The sequence below is a fragment of the Neodiprion fabricii genome, chromosome 4, assembly GCF_021155785.1.
Source record: "Neodiprion fabricii isolate iyNeoFabr1 chromosome 4, iyNeoFabr1.1, whole genome shotgun sequence".
NCBI lineage: Eukaryota > Metazoa > Arthropoda > Insecta > Hymenoptera > Diprionidae > Neodiprion > Neodiprion fabricii.
Genome location: NC_060242.1, coordinates 28,874,236 through 28,895,496, shown reverse-complemented (window position 1 = coordinate 28,895,496; position 21,261 = coordinate 28,874,236). Strand labels below are relative to the sequence as shown.

The following is a 21,261-nucleotide window of genomic DNA, read 5'->3' as shown; positions in this document are numbered from 1 at the left end:
GATTAAGTTTATAATTCAACTACTTAACTCGGCAATCATATCAGCTAGCACGGAATTGTTGTTGCGTTCGTTACGCCGTCTTACGCTTCTAAAATTTAAACAGTTTATTACCGCGCAGGCGTGCGTGCCTATATAAGATTCGCGTGCGTTAGGCAGCGTAATAGTTGATAAGTACGTGACGTTGAGTCGGCGGTAAGTCTAGTTAGAGAGATTAGTGTCCGAGTCGCGGCTCGGCCAATTATAGCTTTCTTAATAACGTAGGCGCGTAACGTCAACAACAAATGCGGTAACCTGCTAAACAAGACGTTGCATAGCGTCAATAACGAACGCAGACGTTTTGTGGCAAGTGTAGCAAATTGGATCAAGCATTACGCTGCGGTAGCCACCCGACGTACGCGATGTCGCGCCGCGATTATCTCGCTTGGCGTATTTCTGATATACGCGTGAATCAACGCAGTTAGACAGTTGGCTACTGAATTTGAGCGTATAAAAGTATATCTAAAGTCAAGTTTGCGCCGATTGTTTATTTAACGATATCGAACAGTCTTTGTGTAACGAAATACACCGGCACATAGGCACCTAAAACACGGTATACGAAGTCGATATTTTCCCTTTGTCGTAAATTAACTTCCAGACGCGTAATCCGTAGAAGGTGCAGAGCGTTCCTTATAATTTTCATGTAGAAAGTTGAAAGCTTTTGGAATCGAGAAAACTTCGCATCATCCTCCTCCTCCGACTGCTGAAAAGTTTTGTAAGCGTCGAGGATAAAGGAGGCGTCCTTTGTATATGTGTGTGCGTGTGTGTGTGTGTATTATACATATATACTCTTATAATAATAATTAAACAATTGGAAAATTCGAAGTTTGTCGAATAGGGGCGTAATGTATAGACGCGCAAAATCTCCTCCGAAGAACACATCGCAGTCGCTTAATCCGGGTGGCGGTACAAGAGTTACTCGTTGAACCGTTCGCAGGCGAACAAGAACGATACCGTAATTCCTAATCCAGTTTGCCAGATCACAAGGCCTGAGGCTACGTGTAGGCCGCAACTTGTTTCACACGCGAGCTCTTCAATCCGCGAAGACATCTTTTACAGCATCGGTCGTGATGCCTGGAAGACTTTGCCCTGCATCCGAAATCGAGGAATTTGTAAATGCCGCAATTTTCGCGCCAATGATGGGATGATCCCGAGCACCGCGTCACAAGTTTTAGGGGGTTTGAAAATACACACATCCAGGCATACGTGACACTATGTCTTGCGCCAAATGGCAGTAATCAAGGCGAGCCACACGTTCAAAGGCGCAATTTAGACACTGGCTTAAAATATAATTGAGTCGTAAGCAATACCGTTGATCCAACCAACCATTCCTCCCTCATAATAAACTATATTTAGTATTCTTAGCACTTGTGCCGGCTCCGCAAGACTTCGTTTTGCCCAGGCGGTCTACATCAGACGCTCAAGAACTCGAAAAAACTTCAACTCGAGACAGTAGAGTCCTTTTCACGCGACGACTATAAGGTCCCATAAGGGGAACAAGGCTGCCTTTTCACCTCTTGGAGGATCTCAGTGAAGTGGGGAATGAATTTTTACGTTAAAATCCGGATAACAATAGTGCGCAACAATTTTTTTTGTCTGTGTTTAAATTATGAATCAGCACTCGCTGTCGAGAAAGCCCCATTTTATTGCACTCCGACGTTTTTTGCCTGACCTTTTTCTTCCATTACTGAGCACTTTTCTTTCCGCATATACATCTGACCAGAGAAAAAAAATTTTTTGTTACAGGATTATGCGAGTTCCCAGCCAGTTGGAGCGGCCTTTGGTTTCAGACTGGTAAACCTGAACCAGTTTTCGTGAATTCGACAATACTGAACAACAGGACGTGTCACGAGAATAGAAATGACATGTACATCATTCATGAGGCGTAAGTAATGCTTGTCATGATTCTAATGTCTCACGTAGAAGTCGATATGTTGCAGTCCAGTAATTTATCATAATGCAACGATTGAGATATCTAGCGTATCTTTCATACGGATGTACAGAATCAAATTTCACAACGAACAAATTTTTTTTATTCTGCTTCTATTATTTACACTAACCTATCCAGAGAAAACTGACATAATACAAATTTCACCCACTTGTATATATGTGCCTTCTATTGTCGCCACGTACGACGAAGCTCAGCGTATATCGCTGTGTTAAAATTTCATCACCTTAGCACACTGCGCAGCAGATTGAGAACACCAATAGAATGCTTCTCGTGGAAATTCTCGTACACCGTTCCGTGAAAAGTGCTGTATGTAAACGGATTGTTCAAATTTCACGTTTCAGGGAGGAGAACTGCTACCGCTGCATGATCATCAACGAACGTCACGAGAACGTGATACAATTCCGAGAGGGTGAGTAACTGATTATGATACACGTTAGTAACCGCGATGTTCGTTCGTCCGTCTTGGCCATTTTCATTGCTCCATGGTCTTTGATTACCCGTCAACCAGAGCACCGTATTCCGTAAGGCGAGTTCGAAGAGGGCTTCTTTAAAACTCTTTTCCCCCGTTGAAATTGCGCCCGCTCGGTGCTATTCCAGCATCGGCTAACTCCAGAGACGGAAGTCCTGACTCCTGATAGGATTATTTCCCAAGTAGCATGTACCCGGGGGGTTGTCGACCTCTTCTGGTTCCACCCAGATCGTAACTAAGACTTTGTTGTTTCACTCGTTTTCTAACCGAGAACTAAGCCCACGTCGAGAGTTATAGAGGCCGTGTAACGTACAAGCGGTTGGCTTTGTCGAGGCGTTATATTCCTCCGCGTGCTACGACCCCAGCCTTCGAGCGCATTTATATGTACGTACGATGCGTAATATCCCGGACGATGCATGCGACTCGCACCTAGCCTAGCTGCAACCGCCCTTATTCCGCTCTTATCGACGCTAATGCATTATCAACATAGGTGTGCCTTATCGACGATAAAACAATGTTTACCCGGTTCACCGACACTCTCTCGCAACAACTCCTCGTACAATTTTACTTCTAATTGACCGAGGCAATTTAACTACTCCGCTCGGTGATGTAATATACCGACTGTTGGGTGCGAATTTCTTACAAAGAAATGTGAAACCTTTCCGCGACACCTTTACATGGATTATAAATTTGTGACCGGACACCGGGGTGTGCTCGAAGACAAAGAAAACGGGGTAGCAGGGCGTTTGATTTTTTTGGAAAATTTTCCTCGCTGCGACGGAATATCGGACGAACTGGAAGCTCACGTGCAGCCGAGGTATGCGTATCCATTGTGGTCAGCGTATCGTCGTTTCCCCGCATCGCCACGCACCCGTGAACCTAGACAATGGCGGGGAGGCATCCTCTTTGCAGGGTCCCGCGGACCCTCCTCCGCGGCCAGATCGTCATGAAGGCGCTTTCGGACCCATCGAGCTGTTACTCGAGGTTGACGAGCGTACCGTAACTAGAACTGACGTCCATTGTGTAGCCGCATCGCTTCCCTGACACACACAACACTCTAGAAACGTTGTAACCCCGGCTGGATTATGAACTGCTGCCGAACCTTGTGCGTTCGAACTTTACACGCGAGTGCCATATGGTCGATCTCGAAACTTTAACTCGAAGGCTTGTCAGGAAGGAAATGGGATGGGAAACCAGAAGAGTCGGAGGAAAAATAATAATTTAGGAATTAGGTACCGCTGCGGGCCTTCCGAACTCCTCGTCAAAAGTGGAACGGAACCTTTTTTCGACGAAGTGCACTTGAAGCGTAAGTGATGCAAGATGATTTGCAATCCGCTTCGGAACACCTGTTGTACCCCCGGCCTGCGATCATCTTTTTCCATTCATCGTTTCGTTATTACTTTGTCGATCTTGACTCGAATCGTTTACCGTGACCACACCAGTTTATAATTGGACCGCCTTGGTTCGGAGAGCTTGACGCGATTCAATTCATTTGCGAGTATAATTATACCCTGGTTAATCGTCCTCCTTAGGCCGGTGATGAGACTTGATTTACAGCTAGTCAAGTGGAAGCTTTTCCACCGAACGCCGTCTCGCCGCTTCGCGTGATAAGAGCGGGAACGAGGAGGCACTGATTGCCAAGAAACGGGTCGAGGAATACCTTGTACCATACTTGGGTTTCTTTCACAGTCGATTTAGATTAAATCCGGGCAAAGGCCCGCAGCTACCCCTGCGTACGCAACCCTCTTGGTGCTTCTTAGCGTCCAGACGATTTACTACCGCGTAAATCTCCCCGTGCGTGGCCGCAGGTTCGAATTTATTCACTCGTAGAAGTTTAGAGGAATGCTATCCAGATGAAATTAAAGGGTTCTGAAATTTGAACGGCCGTAATAAACCTAACCCTTAGGATCGCGGATGCCAAGCTTTGACTTTCGTCTTCCTTATCTTCGCTCCAGTCTCGCTCTCTCGTTGTTTCTTTCTACTCCCCTCGTAATATATTTATATCTAATTTTGAGTCCCGACAACCGTACATAATGAAGCTCTGAGCATCCGGCATTGTCACCGTGAAGTAATTAACGCGGCATTCAATCGTTACAAGCAGCTCGTCGTGCAGCTGAATGGCTTATCCAAATAATTAAAAATGCCAGTGTAAGTATAACTTGTTGCCGAAAACTGGGTCAACGTTTTCGACTATAATCTTTGAGAAATAAGGTTCGACTTAATCCTACGGGATAAGTTTCGCTCAGATACTGAGAACCCGCGAGTTTTCAACTTCGAGTTGAAAAATATCGTCTCAAAGAGTTTGATCTTCAATGTTGGCCTCAACGATTGCCAGCGTTTTTTTTCCGGCGTCTGTGACCGTACGATTCTCTCGCTATATTTCATCACCCGTTGAAGAAAAACGTAATGCGGCAAACGACTTCTTTATTACTACTCGTATTTTTCATATCGCAAGACAGAAGTGAGTGTGAGGCTTGGGTAAGCCGCTCGACGCCTCGCAAGACCGAAGCTTATTAGTTCCGACGTTAATTAAAATGTTTATCAAAATTTGCATGCACTGGCTTGCTGAATTATTATACGCGGCAACGGTACATAGGAGGTGTACGTGCGGTACATCTTAAAATTGCGATGCACTCAACGCTGCGTGCTTGCTTCGTTCCTTCACGTTATTCTCATACACTTCGAATTGCTGCCTGGCTTAATTCGGAACGAAGCGTAGATTTCTTTTTTTCAATTTAGCACCGTTGACTGCACGAGTGTTCGCGTGTGTCGGAATATAAGTAGACGCTGCACCCCGTGCCGAGTTTCCTCTTTGTGGAAGTACGCGGTACAGTCGACGCCGTACGAGGGAGCATCAAGTAAGTTAAGCGTCACCTCTGAACCCTTGACGCGTTATTATGTTAAATCAGAAATGTCATTTTCCAGGCGAGCGAATTCTCAGGGTAAAGTCCTGAGGGATGATAGCTGCGGACCCGTTTCCTCCCACCTTTAACGAATTTCGTGACACGCGTACGGTATGGTCCTCGTCCTCACCGTCGGCGTCGTCTCCTCCGCCTCCGAGCTTAGATGACTTCTCTGAAATTTCTAGATTCCTCGGTATTATAATTTCATTCTAGACACGGGGCGTTGTACTTTCAGGCAGTGTCTGATCGTCCGAGGAAAAAATAGCTCTCCCCGATCCGGCGGTGGGGTCGAAAAATCCAACCCCTCTTGGCCTTTTTCACGAATCACGATGCAGTGAGGAAAATGAGTTGTTATACCGTCTCACGATCCTAATCGCTCGTCGGGGGCTAAAATCAATCTGTAAAAGGTAACGAGGCGAATACTCGTCGGCCCGGAAATGACTCCCGAGTTCCCGGTCGATCGGGCTCCGAACTTTCTTGTCCGGTTCAACTAATTCGGAATCCATGGCACGACGCGGGACCCGGAAAGTGGGAAACCGGCGGCAGGATAGCGACGCGGGGCGCGCCGACCTAGGATGGTAATTCCGAGAGTGAGAGGGCCGCAGAAATGAGCCATCATAATGAATGCTGGTATTTCGCGGTTTCCACCGCCCTATAAACCTAACCCAACTATTATCCTGCCTCTCGACATTCCCCGGTTAATGTGGCTGCGTGCACGCGTGGAGGCAATGATAACGCAGATTGCGTAAGGATCGCTCTCTGTCTCTCCCTGTCTCCCTGTCTGGCTGTTTCACTTCCCAGATGAGTGAACGTTTCAATGTTTCCCTTCCGCCTTCTCTGCATTCTACCGCTATATTCACACATTCCGCGCCCAACAATGAATCCCGGCCTTCTGCTCGTCGTCCTTCGATTGCGTACACCTTGAAATCAACTCCACGTCAATCGGCATCAATTGCTTCGTATACCGCGCGCATTCTGTCCACTTGGAGGATACTCATACGCGTTCGTCGCGTAACACCTTGCACCATATACCTATATTTCCTAATACGTTTCCTCGAGGTCGATACCAGTACCTTTTAGCGGCCGGAAATTGACCCTGGGCGCTCGAAAGTTATCGAAACGAAGGTTCGCTGGATACGTATAAGTAACAGATGTATACCGTAGCTGCACCGCAATTCGACTCTACGATTTTTATCTTCCGCGTCGTTTCTACCGTGAAACTTGTATCGGATTCTACGCGATTTTTAGACACGTTAAAGGTAACGGATAAGCTCTCGATTGTAAAGTCGGTTGAATCATTTTCATCGATTTATAAGTTCGACGATCGGCGAACTATGTGGAAATATCGTTCATTCTGAGCCCGGAAATGGATAGTCTTTCGAATACTGCAAACTATAAATTGCATCGAAACCATTAAGAAAATAGACCCCGCCAACCTTCGCGACTAGAATCCCTCGCCGCAGACCTTATCAAGTTTTCCTCGGCACCGGAGGTGCGTAATATTAACTAGAATTCGCAACACGTTGATTTCTGTTCGAACAAACCTCCAGTCCAACCGTTATGCGTTATTAAATCTGGAAATGCGCGGTGTCATCGAAGATTATTGGAGCGTCCCCGTGCACCTCGAATGCCGCAGGTCGTTAATATCGGCTTTTGATTCGTTCGCCGGAGCGTAACCACGGAAATATTATCTGACAATGAGCGAGCCTCGGACTGGCTATCGGTTTCTCTACACCTTACCGACTCATTCCCGCTTTCATCCCGCAACGAGTATTTTTTCATTTTTCTGGGTTTTTATTTTTTCAATAAACCCGACCGCACGCTCCTCGGTACCTGCGGTGAAACGGAGGAATCGTGGGTGGCGGTGTATTTTTCACCGCACGCAGGGTGCGAGCCGGGTGACGATCTCTCCTTCTCTATCCCCCTTTGTCATCGGGTGCCGTGATTATTATCGCTATTAGGCTTTATTGCGCAATGATTCAGCCGAAACGTAGCACCCCGCCCTTATCCCGGAGCCCCGCCTAATCCAACGCGAGACAAAATACACGCGTGTATGTCATTCCGGTATCACGTTGTGGGATTACCATAAATAATGATCGGGAGCGTGGGTAGCAGCGGGAACGGATGGAGGTGAGTTGCGCACATGCTCACATTATTTGTTTACCGACGCACGAGGCGAGCTCGCCAAAAGACGCCGAAGACACGAGAGTATTTCTAACGAGTACGGAAAAGCAAAAAATAAAGAAGGAAAAAATCTATATCGGAGGATTGTTCGAGCGGCTGACGATGATTGACCGACAGTGATTGACCGGACGTGGGACACAAAAATCGACGCTCGCGCTGTTGTATTATTCGTGATTCAAGGCGCAAACCGTCGCGTTGTATCGGCCCTTCTCGGACACTTTGGTTGGAGATTTTCGGGGCGAGATAGTATCCTCTATTACGATCGACGACGGCCTTTCTGGCTTTGATATTCCGCGCATAACGCGATGCCGTGTGAACGCCGGACACGCGTAAGACACATACGTACGTGGATAGGTGCGTTACGCTCGACGTCGTAGAATCCGTGGAGACAAAAACTAGATTACTGATTGGTATCTCGCGTTCGCGCGGCGTGGATCCTCCTTTCTCTCGCCCTCCGTATCACCGCCAAGCCTCCTCTGCGGCACCCTCTCCGCTCGCTGACCGTTTCACTTCACTCTCTTTCTCTTTCAGACTTTTTTCGGTTTCGCTCTTATCTCCCCCTCGATCTTTCGTCGAAGGGCCGCCGCGCCGGTCACTCATTCGCTGCTCAGTAGCCACTGACCCTTTTCATCAGAGAGATAGACCGACGAGAGCATTCTTTCAAAATCTCACCCCGCGAGTAGACATCCATTTTCTTTTCATCCACGTCAAACAGAGATTCCGTATTCGAGAGAATTTGAATGTCTAATAGGTGATATTTACGAATATCGTACAGATTTTGTTGTTTGCTTTTACGTTTCGATGGTGTGTTGAGAAACGCAAAGAATATTCCAATTCGAAAGGAGTTGAATCGAGTGTTACTTCTACTCGTATTTCACGACGTCGCTTCACTGAAATAACGGAAACAGCGTAACGCAGGTTTCAGAGAATCGACACGACGCATACGAAACGTAAAATCAACCATCTAGGTATACAAAAGCGTGTTAATTTCAGTACCAAAATTTCAATATTCGGACAAATAATTTTCAGTCGGGTAAGCTACCTTTAGAGAAGCTTGCCTCGGAGTTCCGACGAAAATACTCAACGCACAAATTTCTTGCATATCTGTAATATGATATTTATTCGTCGTTACGCGAAGAGAGAAATTAGAATAAATAACACCGTATTTCGTTCCATACCAGAAGAAATATGATTACCATCTCGTTACTACAGTTTGTCTAATAAATGGATCTTCAAGCACGCTTCGAAACCTTGTACGTCTATATCAAACAACCAATCTGTTGGGTTCGGCGTAAATATACGAATAACGCTCGAATAAAGGAGGGAAAAGTTTCCTATCTGATATACGCCCTATTCGTGACGAAAAATAATTAAGTATGTACTCGGAACATCTTTCACACGTGGCTAGTTCCCAGGATAGCCCACAAAAACGTCAATGCTGCGTTGAGTGGAGTGACAAGTTCCTCGGGTACTACCAACATGTGGATACTAGTTCAATTTTATCCAATGCGTATTCGCTCCCTGAGCTGGTCTATTCTTGCAGTCAAGCCCTTCGAAGTAAAAAACATAGCTTTGAGTACTTAGGTGTAAATATGATTTATACTTGCCCAGTAGAAAAGATTTCAAGTAACGTTTGTGTCGCAAACGCAGCTCCGATCGATTATTTACACGAAATTGATTAATTTTTGGATACGGTCTCTTCTTTAAAACCCAATGCATCAGAGGGTCCGAAAGTTGCTCGACACTCGAGCGACGTTCGTAACCATCACTGCTAGTCGGACGAGTGAGTCACCTGTGGGTGAAGTGAAGAGGCGGTTGGAAAATTGTCGGTGTACTGCGAAAAATTACAGCAGGTTAGTCCCGTTCGCCTCATGCTCGAGCCAGTAAAACCTGGAAAGAACTGCAGAGCGGCTGTTGCGGTTTACATGGCGGTTCTCTAAGAAAACCTTGCGAAGCGCGGTTCTCACAGAGCAATTTATATACGCCGGTTGAATTAGTCGAATTGATGTTGCACGAGGGGAAACCCGCGTCCGCGTATTACACTGCAGTAATGTAAGCACTAATTAGAGTGTTATTAAACCGCAATCACAGGTTTCCGGTTTCACGTGGACGATGCAGAATACACGCGTGCACGCCTCTGCATGGCTGTTGGTATTAAACACGCCGCCCCCCAAAGAATCCGGGAGACGATCGCAATTGGAATGAATTGTCAAGATTAAAGTCGAGTCCTGCCTGTCCGGGGGTATTTAAAACGTGGAAGGATGGGGTAATTTAAAAATGAAAGGGGGAGGATCGAATTACCGCCGGCGCTCTGCATACTCTACAGAAACAACGGAAGAAATCGCGCTAGCCTCACTCTCTCTCTCTCTCTCTCTCTCTTTCCCTCTCTTTCTCTCCGCCTCTCGGTATCGAGTTTCCGATGGCCCGATGGAATTTCGAAAAATTACGTCCCTTGTTGAAACGAGCCAAGTATTACACGCACACCAATACCCAGTCGTATACCTTTGGAAAGCTCTTAACTACGAGGTTATAATGTCGCGCCATTATGTATTACAGGATGAAGCCAAGGAGACGAGCTACGTGACGCTCTCTACTCTTCGGGGGTGGAAGTATCAATTTTCAAGGCTTGCTGCTGCGCGCGTTTTCCCAATTAATAAGTATGCCTACAGTGTTCTACCCTGAACTCTCTCTCGTCTACCGTGAGCTGGTCGGAGAGAATCCTGCAAGAAACAAATAACCTAATGTTTGCGTACGCACTCTCGGCATTACCCACACACATATATTCATGCCAGAGCGGGGTGTAATTCATATAAACGACTTGAGAGTAGCTTGTAGTTGTCAATTAATTAGGGACTTATGCCTTCAAATTCTGGGCTCTAATGAGTTATGCGCGGGGTACGAGCGAAAGAGTCGAGAGGTACCTACCTAGGTGGCGACGCGTTCACTCTTCGCACACATTCCACTCGTAGCCTCCCGCAAACTCGGTCAAATTAATTTATAATAGGTTTTTGGCACTGCCGTGCCACCCCAACAGCAGCGACCCCCCGGTGACCGCGGTTGTATCGAGCATTTGCGTATACGCTGCCATTTCCGCCCATAAATTCGTTAGGTAGGTTAGGCGAGTTTCGTTTCGGGTTTAGGGTTCAGGGTTTAGGTTCACGTTCAGGTTCGGCTCGGTCGACCGGCGTCGAATAGTCACGCCCATGTACACGCGTGAATCACGTTCTGATGCAGAGGTGGTTCTCTCCCGCGTTGCAGTCCGTCTGTATTATACATGTATACATTTATATAACATATACGCATTACACATGCGACACAGGTAGAACACGGAATTTAATTAATACCTTTATCACTCACGGGATTCACATGCTACGAACGACAATGATTCATAAATCAATTTTTGTTTCAATTCCGGTCCACCGCTATTACTCATCGCCAATTCGATGATTGCGTTCCGCGTTATATCCCAAGTCCAAGTTCACAAAATGAAAACGGTTTCTCAGCCTCCACAGCTCGACTATATGGTAAATCTTCACGTTCCCTCAAAAATTCAACAATCGAATTACGAATAAGCGTTGAAACGGTGCTTAGAAATGTGGAAAAGTGATTTACTTACCATCGATTCTTTTTATGGAAAAGAAAACAACTACCACGATTACAATTTTAATCAGAAATACGTTTACTGCGCCGCGTTAATCATTATAGTTGTATTCATGTTTAATGTGGACGTGCAGAAGCTGTAGTGAATAAATGCATACCGCTAGACGCGCGAATCGAATTTCGCAGAGCTTTTTACACCTACCCGCGTGGAGGAAAAAACACGAATATCGACTCGGGCACGTATAGAGGAGGCGCACACACGCAGGGTGAGCGACCCTTGCGCCGGAGCTGTGATCAACTTTCGGGAATAGCCGGGTGAGATTATAGTCTTTCAGCGTATCTACCCTTTATTGCTGATCGGCTAGCGCTAAGGGCGGGTTAGAGAAGCGAAGACTGAAGAGGGCTGGGAACGTTGTAGCGAGAGGCACCGACATCTCGCCTGAGTGGGAGCGAGACCGTTTGGCCGCGAATGGGCCGGTTTCGGAGGGGTGAAACTCGGGATATATAGGAATGGGGGTGAAGATAGTAAATGTGACGAGAGTCTTGCTGATCAAGCCTCTAGCCACCTTCGGCCTTCTTATAATTGATTCCCGTCGCTTTTATTGCCGTGTTCCCCGGATTGCCCTCCTGCGCTTTTGCGCCCCTCTTCGGATCACTGCCGATACATACGTAGAACCGATAATTTATCGTTGCGCTCTTACACGCATTCCTTGGCCGTATGCCATATTCCAGGCGAGATCAAATCTCTCGCCGTGAAAAATAAAGTCGCACCTCATCACGTGCATCGCCCTTTTTACACTTTACAGATGTATTACGATTTTGTAAGCCTGTGCTGTGGGAATGTGAAAATTATGAAGGTTCGTTCTACTCGGTCGTAATTCGGAAATTTATATTGTTTGAAGAAAATGGACTAATTTTCAGGTGAAGAGGAACGTGTCGCTGCGATATGCAAATTTTTCTAAAATTCATTCGCGATTCGTCTCTGATATGCCGAAGCCCAAATGCGATTCGGCAACAACGGCGAGAAGATATAGGTATGAACGAAAATGTGAGCAAACGTGTAGAGTGAGAGAAACACGAATCCTCTCTTGTGCACCTGCTCGGAGTGGAAAAATTCAGTGAGGGGTAGGTTGTAGCGTGCGGTGTCCCAACTTGATACGTACACACATGCGTATTGCATGTTTCGTGTGATTTATGATAGGGGAGACTGCGGGGAAAATTGATCATACGCTGGTTAGGATGAATTTTGAAAAAAAAAACAAAAAAAACAAAACATTTCTTTTTTTTTCACGGTTGCAGATAGCATTTCAATTGCCACGAAAATCATTTCGATACATTTTTTTGGCCAAGGGATTGTGCGGCGTAAAATAACCCATATACGAAATTGAATAATAGCATCGAGAATAGTCTTTTAAATTTACAGTCCCGCAGTTCGTTGAATCGACTGATGAAAAATTAATTGTTATACGTGCAATCTCATTACGCACATCATTGTGCTCATCATATTTTATCGATGTAGTGGTTGAACAGATTTTCTGCTTCTGCAAGAATCCGCACGATTGATCTGTCATGAAAATCAGTTCACAATGTGTGAAGAATATACATATGATCGCTGATGGAAATGAACGATGTTGACACAGTTTTCTGTTTGCCCAAAACTATATGTATAGGCACTACAATACAAGCAGCTATTCACGTGTGATGTGAATACAAGCTCGTGAAATCGTGATAATTACGTTTATAAAACGAATACTACGAACTCGCGTGCCTGTGAAACGGAATATTTGATTACTTGCCTCTTGCGTCCCTGCGTCAAAGCCGCCTCCTCTCATGCCCCCCCCCCCTTCGGGCTGCCTGGTCTTTGTCATCGATCTTCCATACTCAAATAACACGTATATTCATTATTATTTCACGCCTGTGGGGCCTTTTACCCTACCTTACTCGGCAAAACTGAGTTTCATTCTCGCGTTGTCCCGGGCTTACGTTACGTGTACCATACATGCATATCGAGTGTAAAAATAATATTGATAACACATTTCCTGGGATTGTTTGATACCCTTGTATTGCGAGTAATTTATGATTATTTTCCCACTTTTGTAAAGCTCGAGTGATGAGAAAATTTTCATACTTATTCGTTATTCGTATTCGCTGATAATTTTCACGCACGTACTCTCAAAACTGCAGTGACGGCCACGGTTTTATTCTTTCCAAGGACTGGGATTACCCTTCCCACTCCATCTTCCGGGCACTCTGCCATCGTTTATAATCGGATTCACCGCCAAAGTCCTCGAGGGTTGAAGGATGTAGGGGAAAAAGCGTGAAATCAGCGCTGTTACCAAAGGCCCGATATACCTAAATATGCCGCGATGCTTGCTGGATCGTGAGTAGCCGTCAGGCTTGAAAGTATACGCCCCTCACGAGCCTCCGTACCAAAAGTCTGATTCTTATCATCGACGGATCATCGTCAATTAACTTACAACACTGATTATAGTAAACGAGCTGATTTCGTTTACAGAATTTCTGCCGACTGAAAGAAGCACCGAGCCCTGACGGAACACCGGCACGTTTTATTAAATATATGTCTCGGGTAGACATAGACAAGATATAATATTAAGAATTCGAGTCCTGTGGACTTTGCCCCGAAGCGGAGTCTGCCGAAGTCTGGTATAGATGTATATAATAGGGTACGAAAACAGAAGGAATTCCACGGGGAATGCAATTCAGCTGATACCCGAGGCGTCGCGACAACGCTGCTTCAACGGCGGTTGTTGGCGATGACAAATGTTTAACAAACAATTCACGACTCGTCAAATCGCCGGTAGCGTTTGACATCTTCGCAAAAAGGCCGTAGGTATTATGTACACTAGTCGCGACGAAGAGCCGTGGGAATTATAAATCAAGTCTATAATCTCTGATTCATGCTGGTTATACATTCGGCGACTTGAGTCATTATCTGGTGTTCGAAAAGGCGGCCTGAATTACAACGTGTACACGTATCTACTCGTTGACGCTGTAATAGAGGCGACGTAAGCCCGTATCGAATTTAGCGATGGAATAAAGCCTTTGTCTTCTCATTAGCGGGTCCTAATCCCGAATGATTAGTCGAGACCCCTGGGGCTCCTAAATTTATTTAGGCATCGCCAATTGATCCAACAAGGGCATGGCATGGCAGCCGCGTGGTCTGCCGCGGCTCCAGGATTTATGCTAGGCGTAGGGATCTTTTGATAATTTATGCACTTGGGCATAATTTCTTGCCTCCCGGGGTGGCGCTGGATGGCAACGCCAGCCAAACTCCCTGCCGTGCATAACTTAACTTCCTCTCCCGCGCCTCTCACGTATTCACGCGATATTCGCTCGAAATAAAACTTTGCTATAGAAAATTTTACACCATATTAAAAATTCGCGAAGATAATAAAATTGACGATTTCCCGAGACTGCTTTACCTTAACCGCAGCAGTACTTCACCTCGTCCACGATGTTTTCCATTTAAGAGACGATGAAGTTCTTCTCATTTCACTCAACAACGTTCAGGAATGCCTGGCAAGCATAGTTAATTTTACTTTAATGCTCATTCTTCGTATTACTGAACATCAATAAAAACTATTGTAAATATCTGATTTAATACGTCATTGAGAGCTGCCACCTTGCACTTATTGCCATTCAAAATGCCGATGCTGCTACAGGCGGTGGAAATATCGAGTGTTCTTATCTTACAATGACAGCAACGCTGGTTATACGGTAATGTAAAAGCTGAATAGCTACGCAGATAACCGACGTATGGATCAAAAGTTACGGTCAAAAAGCATGAAATTCTTCCGTATTTTCTTCGTATTTTCTCATCTATTGGTCCGACAATGCTCTCAATATCTTTTTTGCGATTCTCAGGGTCGAATTAGTTTAGAATCGGTTGTTCGAACCGTCTCTGAGAGGAAAAGTGTTTTGCTGGAAAAAAGAAAACACATTTGAATTTTTCCAATCCATATTTGGAAGACGTTGAAATCGATTCATTCAGACCCCATATTGACGTAATTTCACGAAAGAAATACGTTGAGTCCAGTCTTGCCTCCCTTGAAAGCATTAATGACTATGAGAGAATAAAAAATAAGTAAAATCTTTCACTTCTCTGATTTTTTGTATGCAAAATTTCGTAAATTTTTTATACGCATTATAGTCGGCCCAAATATGAGCTGTAAGAACGCGAAACAATTGCGCTTTTCATTTATTCCTTCTGAATTTTCCGTTTTGAACTATACCTTACCAGGGTCAAAGGTTCCATCTACCCGGTCGCGGTTATGTCAAAGTTGCAAACACGCAAAGCATACGCGGATGGTCAGCAAGCTTTAGTATTCACCGAACGTGAATTCGGTGCATGAGTGGGTAGCGGATATCCAGAGAACCTCCTCATCCGCCTCGCCTCAATTCTCGTTAATTGCAACCACTTTTCCCCGCTTATTAAATTCTCGGCCGGCATTTTCCCTGAAAGACACGCGAATAGGTGCAGAACTTCGGCTGCTACCAGAACCGGTGCACAAAATCCACAGTCGCACGAAGTTTCGGACGAACCGGTATTACTGGCCAAGTTCGACTTGAAGGGTTCAATACGTATTATATAAGTTGTACCTGTATTTTCTTAGCTTTGCCCGAAAGACGCCGTGTCGAGAGTACGAAGGATTCGATCACAGTTGAATTTCGTGTTAGTGCCTTCCACATTACCACCCCTAGCTAAAAAGCTAGCTGCACTGAGCGTACACGATTTAGGTACACTCTGTCCCGAGGCAAAGCTACCGTTATTCTTCCGTTACGTTATAACCGGAGAAATAGCGGTGGAAGATGAAGGCGGTACACCTACAGGTGGAAGACATTATGCAAGAGAAAAGAAAAAGATTTGTAGGAAATGGCTGCGGCGCTGTGCATCTCGGATGACTGGCGCAAGTTAGAACAGTCGAGTTGGCAGCCGATATAGGTCGCAAACTTTTGCGTTTCAATTAGCATTTACATTTCAAAGGACCCCGAGCTTCGAACCTCCACCCCCTCCTCATGCACTCACTTTACTCGGATACCATCCGCCAGCCAAGTAATCATAGCCGCAGCTTCAAACAGAAACAATGGCAGATTTTCACCACCGTTGTTTGCTCAGATTCTTCTTTTGCTACAATCAGTTGCTGATACAGAAAGCTTTGCGTATGCCTTTGAGATATACCATTCCTTGTGCTGCGGTGAAATGAACAATCAATTCAGTTTATCCGATTGGTTGATTATCGTTACGGTATGTGTAGCATTGGCAAATTTTCATAATGTCTCCGAAACATTTTTTTAACTTATTCTCAGCTTAGTGTTGAGGTTGAAAGACGCCTTTGGAATGTTCGGGAAAAAGGTCTATGCAAGTATAGGTGTATAGCCTCGATGTTCTGGACGGTACAAGTAACAATTTTCCAACGTTCAATCCTGGCCTAATAGGTACTGCCTATTGTTGCCTCGCCATTTTAGGAAACGAGCAAGAAGCTCCTGACTGAATTTGACATAGTCGAAAGCTGCGATTTCCATAGTGAAACGTTCAGCACTGAGTATGATCATGAAGTGATTCGTACTGTAACTGCTTTCCAGACATCGCTCATCTTCAAATTAGGCGGCTCAATCCCTCGGGCGTGCATACAAAGTCTCACGGGATCCTCGTTGCCGGATTACTCTTCCGCGGAAGGGGGGATTTGAGGTATTTCGAAACTGAAAAACATCTTTCGGTTCCTAGGAGTATAAGAGAGATAAGCCTTTGCCAGCTTCGTCGGACAAGGCGGAGCGAGACACTGGCGGCAGAGTTATTCATCTTGGAAAAGAATGGCGAGCGCTGGGGATGGCACGGGAAGATAAAGGGTACAAAATGGCGGTTGTTAGGGTCGTGTCTTTGTTTTACTAATTTCTTATTAGCGCTAAGCTTCCCCGTAACCCAGTTGGGGCATGCTGCTCTTATAACGATCTTCCGTCCTCCGTCGTCCTTCCGCCTCTCTGCCTCTCGTCTCCCACCGCCTCCCATTCACCGCGCACCAACTTGCCTGCGTGGGGCGCAAGGCAGGGGGCGGTGTTCTTCTGCCGGGACTGAAGCAGCAGCCAGCTCCTATCTTTTACAGAAAGATTATCCCGAAATGCATAAATTATCAAAAGGGCGAAGGCGTGACGCATACCTCGAAAACCTCTCAGAGCTGGCGGTAAACAAGATAATCTTCGGCTCGATCGCGTCGCCATCCTCTTCGCCTCTAGTCTTTGATGGCGAGTCAACGACGCAGTCATTCGCTGATGATAATTACGTCTGTTCCTCTGCAATCAACGCTACCTGCACAGCAGTATTTTACACCTTGTAATTCACTGGCATTATCACCGTAACGTCCGAGTCTACACAGTAGATGATCTACAAGAGTTTTTATCCTATTGTATCCGGTTACAGAATCAGCTACGTGTTACTCGATCAGCGCCTTTGGAACTACCAGACAGAATTGCGACCGAATATCATTCTCTGTGTAAATATAGCCGTGTAGCAGCAGATCTGGACAATTTATGGTGATAAAAGTTTCGACCGGGCTTGTGAAAAAATCGTATAACGTATATGGTGCAGGAATACTTGGGCAGTGTATCAAATTTATAGTCAAATCATTGTCGCATTTTCTACCCTCGGTTTCAAAACCCCGCTTGGGCAATTACGAGTATTGCGCACACCTATCACCCCCGCAAACCCCATAAGTTCACACCCTGCGCCGCTGATCGTAATACATACACGTACAGACAGCCGGGTTTATTACGTCGTGCGACACAAATTGTTAACTATTCTTTTTAATCGGGAAATGTACTTTGAGAGGAAGTCAGGATTTTTCTACGTAAATAGAAGCGGATAGCGATGTGATAGTTGTTGTAATTCTAAATGCGTGGAGTGTATTTGTTGCCTGAAACGTGATGACAAACGTTTCCAGCGGTGATCGTAACTTTTATCACCACGGTATGATATCTGACTGTGAGTAAAACATGTAAAATGATGTTCGTTGAAAAGTAATTGTATCTTCTTTTGTTGCAGAATTATGGTGCAGGTCTCTGGCACCTCTGGAGGAGATGTGCAACTCGATATCGTCGGACGAGAGCCTGATCTCGATGTTCCGACTGGATTCGAGGCCGATCGCCTGCCCTTTCACGGGGGCGCCATTCAAGTTTTCGTACAGCCGAGGACTCGGGGAGTGTACGAATCCAGTAAGCCACGCGGAAAGTTGTACGGACGAGAGTAAACTGTTGTTGAAGTATCAGGCGTGTCCGGATGTCGAGAGGACGGAAAGCAGCAGTGAGTATACATGCCGTGGAGACGATTTCAGTTACGTTAGGTTATTCGGAGCGGGGTGGTGGTGGCTTGTGGGTATTGCGCTATAAGAGGACGCTATACGGGCAAGGATATAACCGGCGAGATTCCACTTTGCCGAGCTGGCCGCGGCCGCTTTAACGATACTTCGGCGAAACCTGGGTGCCCGAAGTACGCTTTCTTACGCCCCCTTGACGCCGAGATAAAACTTGTGAGGGGTCGATAAAAATGAAACGGTCTTAAAATCAAGTTTCGTACAAACACCGTTCCATTGTGACGGGGCCTTCCGAACACCGAGAAACGTCGCGAGGCGGACGACCCGATGTATGTGCGGATATCCCTAACCCTGGTCCGCGGATAACGTCGTGTTTGTCGGAAGCCATCCACGTTTAATAAAACTTGAGTTCTTCGCGGTGTGAGTGTGCGGGGTATACGGATCTGCGGGATGTTATAGTTGCCTGTCTATGACGCACCCGGATTATGTGGTCCAAGGGTAGGTAAGCCTCGATATCCGTCGGTATATGCAGGGTAATATCCGGCAGTGATGTAGCTAACCAACGACAACGATCAACGAGAAACGACTTTTTTTTACGAACGACCGCGAACAACGCGCCACCATCTAAAAATCTCGTGACAGAGACGCGTTTTCCCATACTAACCGCAATTATTATATCCCGCATATCACAGGTGTATAGTAGTGCTGTACCTAATGTTCTTCGATAACGTTTCCGCACAGCTGGTGAGGCCTTCGAATCCCCAAGTCTCTAAATTGCGGGGAAATATTTTTATCAGGGTTAAACGTTTACGACAAACTTTTACGTTTATTTCAAGGAGGCGAAAATGATGACGATTTTGATGACGTAAAAATGAACAGCCTGTAAAACGATTCATTCTAACTTTTATACTTCACATTTGGAAACAGCTACACTGATACACAGTGCATAGCACATTGTTGGACGGAGAATCTGAATGTAATATTTCAAAAAAAGAAGAAGGAATACTTGATGTTATTTCTAATTAGGTAATATAAAACTACGATTTTAATTTCAATTTTTTTTTACACAAATCAGAAATTCGAACGATTGTAGAAAACTATCCTTATAATCATGCGGATCGGAAGAGACAATTATTATTCGAAACAATCGCCTTTGTAAGTGATTGTCTTTTTTTCTAATTGTAATCAAGTTATAATATTGTCTTTTTATACATTTTCATAGAACATAAAACTGGCCAAAGTGGTTATATTAATTATTTTGACATTCTAGAGATTCATCGATCTTAAATTTCCACGAATCGTTAAAATAGCAAAATTGCAAATATCGCGTTAACGTCATTTTGTATTTGAGATTATTTTTATTATTATACGTACATAAATCTAAGCTGCGATATGGATCCACGTGGAAGATGGTCACTGAAACATTGCAAGTTTCATTTTCTGTATTCCAGAAATAATAACTATTACTTTTTCTGGTGAACAATTTCCTGAAAATGAGCCGATCGGCTCACGCGACTCTTTATGTACCTATCATCGATTTACGAGCAGATGCCTTGGCTTTGTTTTCAGTGAAATGAAATTGAAACGTTAACGGATTTTAATAGAGTGCATTCCCGTGATTGACTAATCAGCACAACCACACATGACTTGTTTTCTGGGTTTTCTTTATCGCGAGTTGAAGTAGATACGAGAAATAGTTTCGTCAGATTTTCATCAGGACTCGTACACGGGATGTTTTGAGAAAAACATGCTTTACGGCAGACCGAGTATAAAATCTGCCGAGATATCGCAGTTTTAGCCGTAAATATTGATACGCTGCGTGTCTTTATGCGTTTCCTTACGGCCGAGGGTGCATTTCGAGTCCGGTGATTCGGATCACCGCGATTCGAAAGGTTCGCGCTTTCGCTGACCACGGACTCATACGTATTCTTTATTTTCACGGTTACTCATGATGTTTTTAACGGCTCCAGAATATTCACCTCGCTAGCGGAAATTTACTCGAGGCGCGACAAGAGGGGAGCAATTTTTTCGATTATAGGGCTCTGCCTGCTCACGCAGATAAGTCGATAAAGCCTGCGTGTCTCTGTCGCAAACCCATTCATCATGGTAAACGTGCGACGCCAAAGATTATTAATTGTAATGGCCACCTGTCTACTTCCGGCACAACCGCATCGATCTGTGTACACTCACTCTCTCCAGTTGCGAGTTGTTAGCTAGCCGCAATTTGTACCCCGCTCTACAGAACTTGAAGGGATAACGGATATTCTCAATCAACGAAAACCCTCATCTGTAACAATGTCCCGCGGGATCGAACAGCTGCTGGTTAACCTTTTCTTCTCGTTTGAATCTTTAAGGGAACCGGCGGTATAATGATCGGTTATAGCTTCGACAAATGGAGATAATAAATATTCAGTCGGATTATAAATATTTCATGAGAAATTTCGAGGTTTATTCACTAGTAAAATTTGTCAGCGAAATTAACAAAGTTTAAGGTTTTCCGTAACGAGGATCGAGTTATCGATCATCGCCAATTGATTACAACTATTTGACAATCCAGCATCCATCGCGCGAATAGATGAAAGTTTTTGGTTAATCCTAAAAGGCAAGATTTTTCTTTTAAATATATTGTTGGATTTTTACCAGTTAATTTTTTCTTACTATTGTTGCATACTTCGGATAAAAAATGAGGCCAAAGACCTCGGAGAAAGGTAGTTTACTAAAAAAAAAAAGTTGAAGCCTCTAACGCAAATGATTTTTCAAAAGGGATAAAATTTCATGCGAATATTCTGCACC

At 45.0% G+C, this 21,261-nt stretch overlaps 1 protein-coding gene across 4 annotated transcripts in view; it reads left to right on the top strand.

The window, feature by feature from the left end:
* LOC124181707 overlaps positions 1-21,261 on the top strand; it is a 170,723-nt gene that overhangs the window by 143,069 nt on the left and 6,393 nt on the right. For all 4 annotated transcript variants that reach the window (XM_046568514.1, XM_046568513.1, XM_046568515.1 and 1 more), the window contains 3 exons: positions 1,783-1,921; positions 2,329-2,396; positions 18,201-18,458. In XM_046568514.1, the coding sequence (XP_046424470.1) occupies positions 1,783-1,921; positions 2,329-2,396; positions 18,201-18,458 (465 nt within the window). The remainder of the gene's footprint in view (positions 1-1,782; positions 1,922-2,328; positions 2,397-18,200; positions 18,459-21,261) is intronic.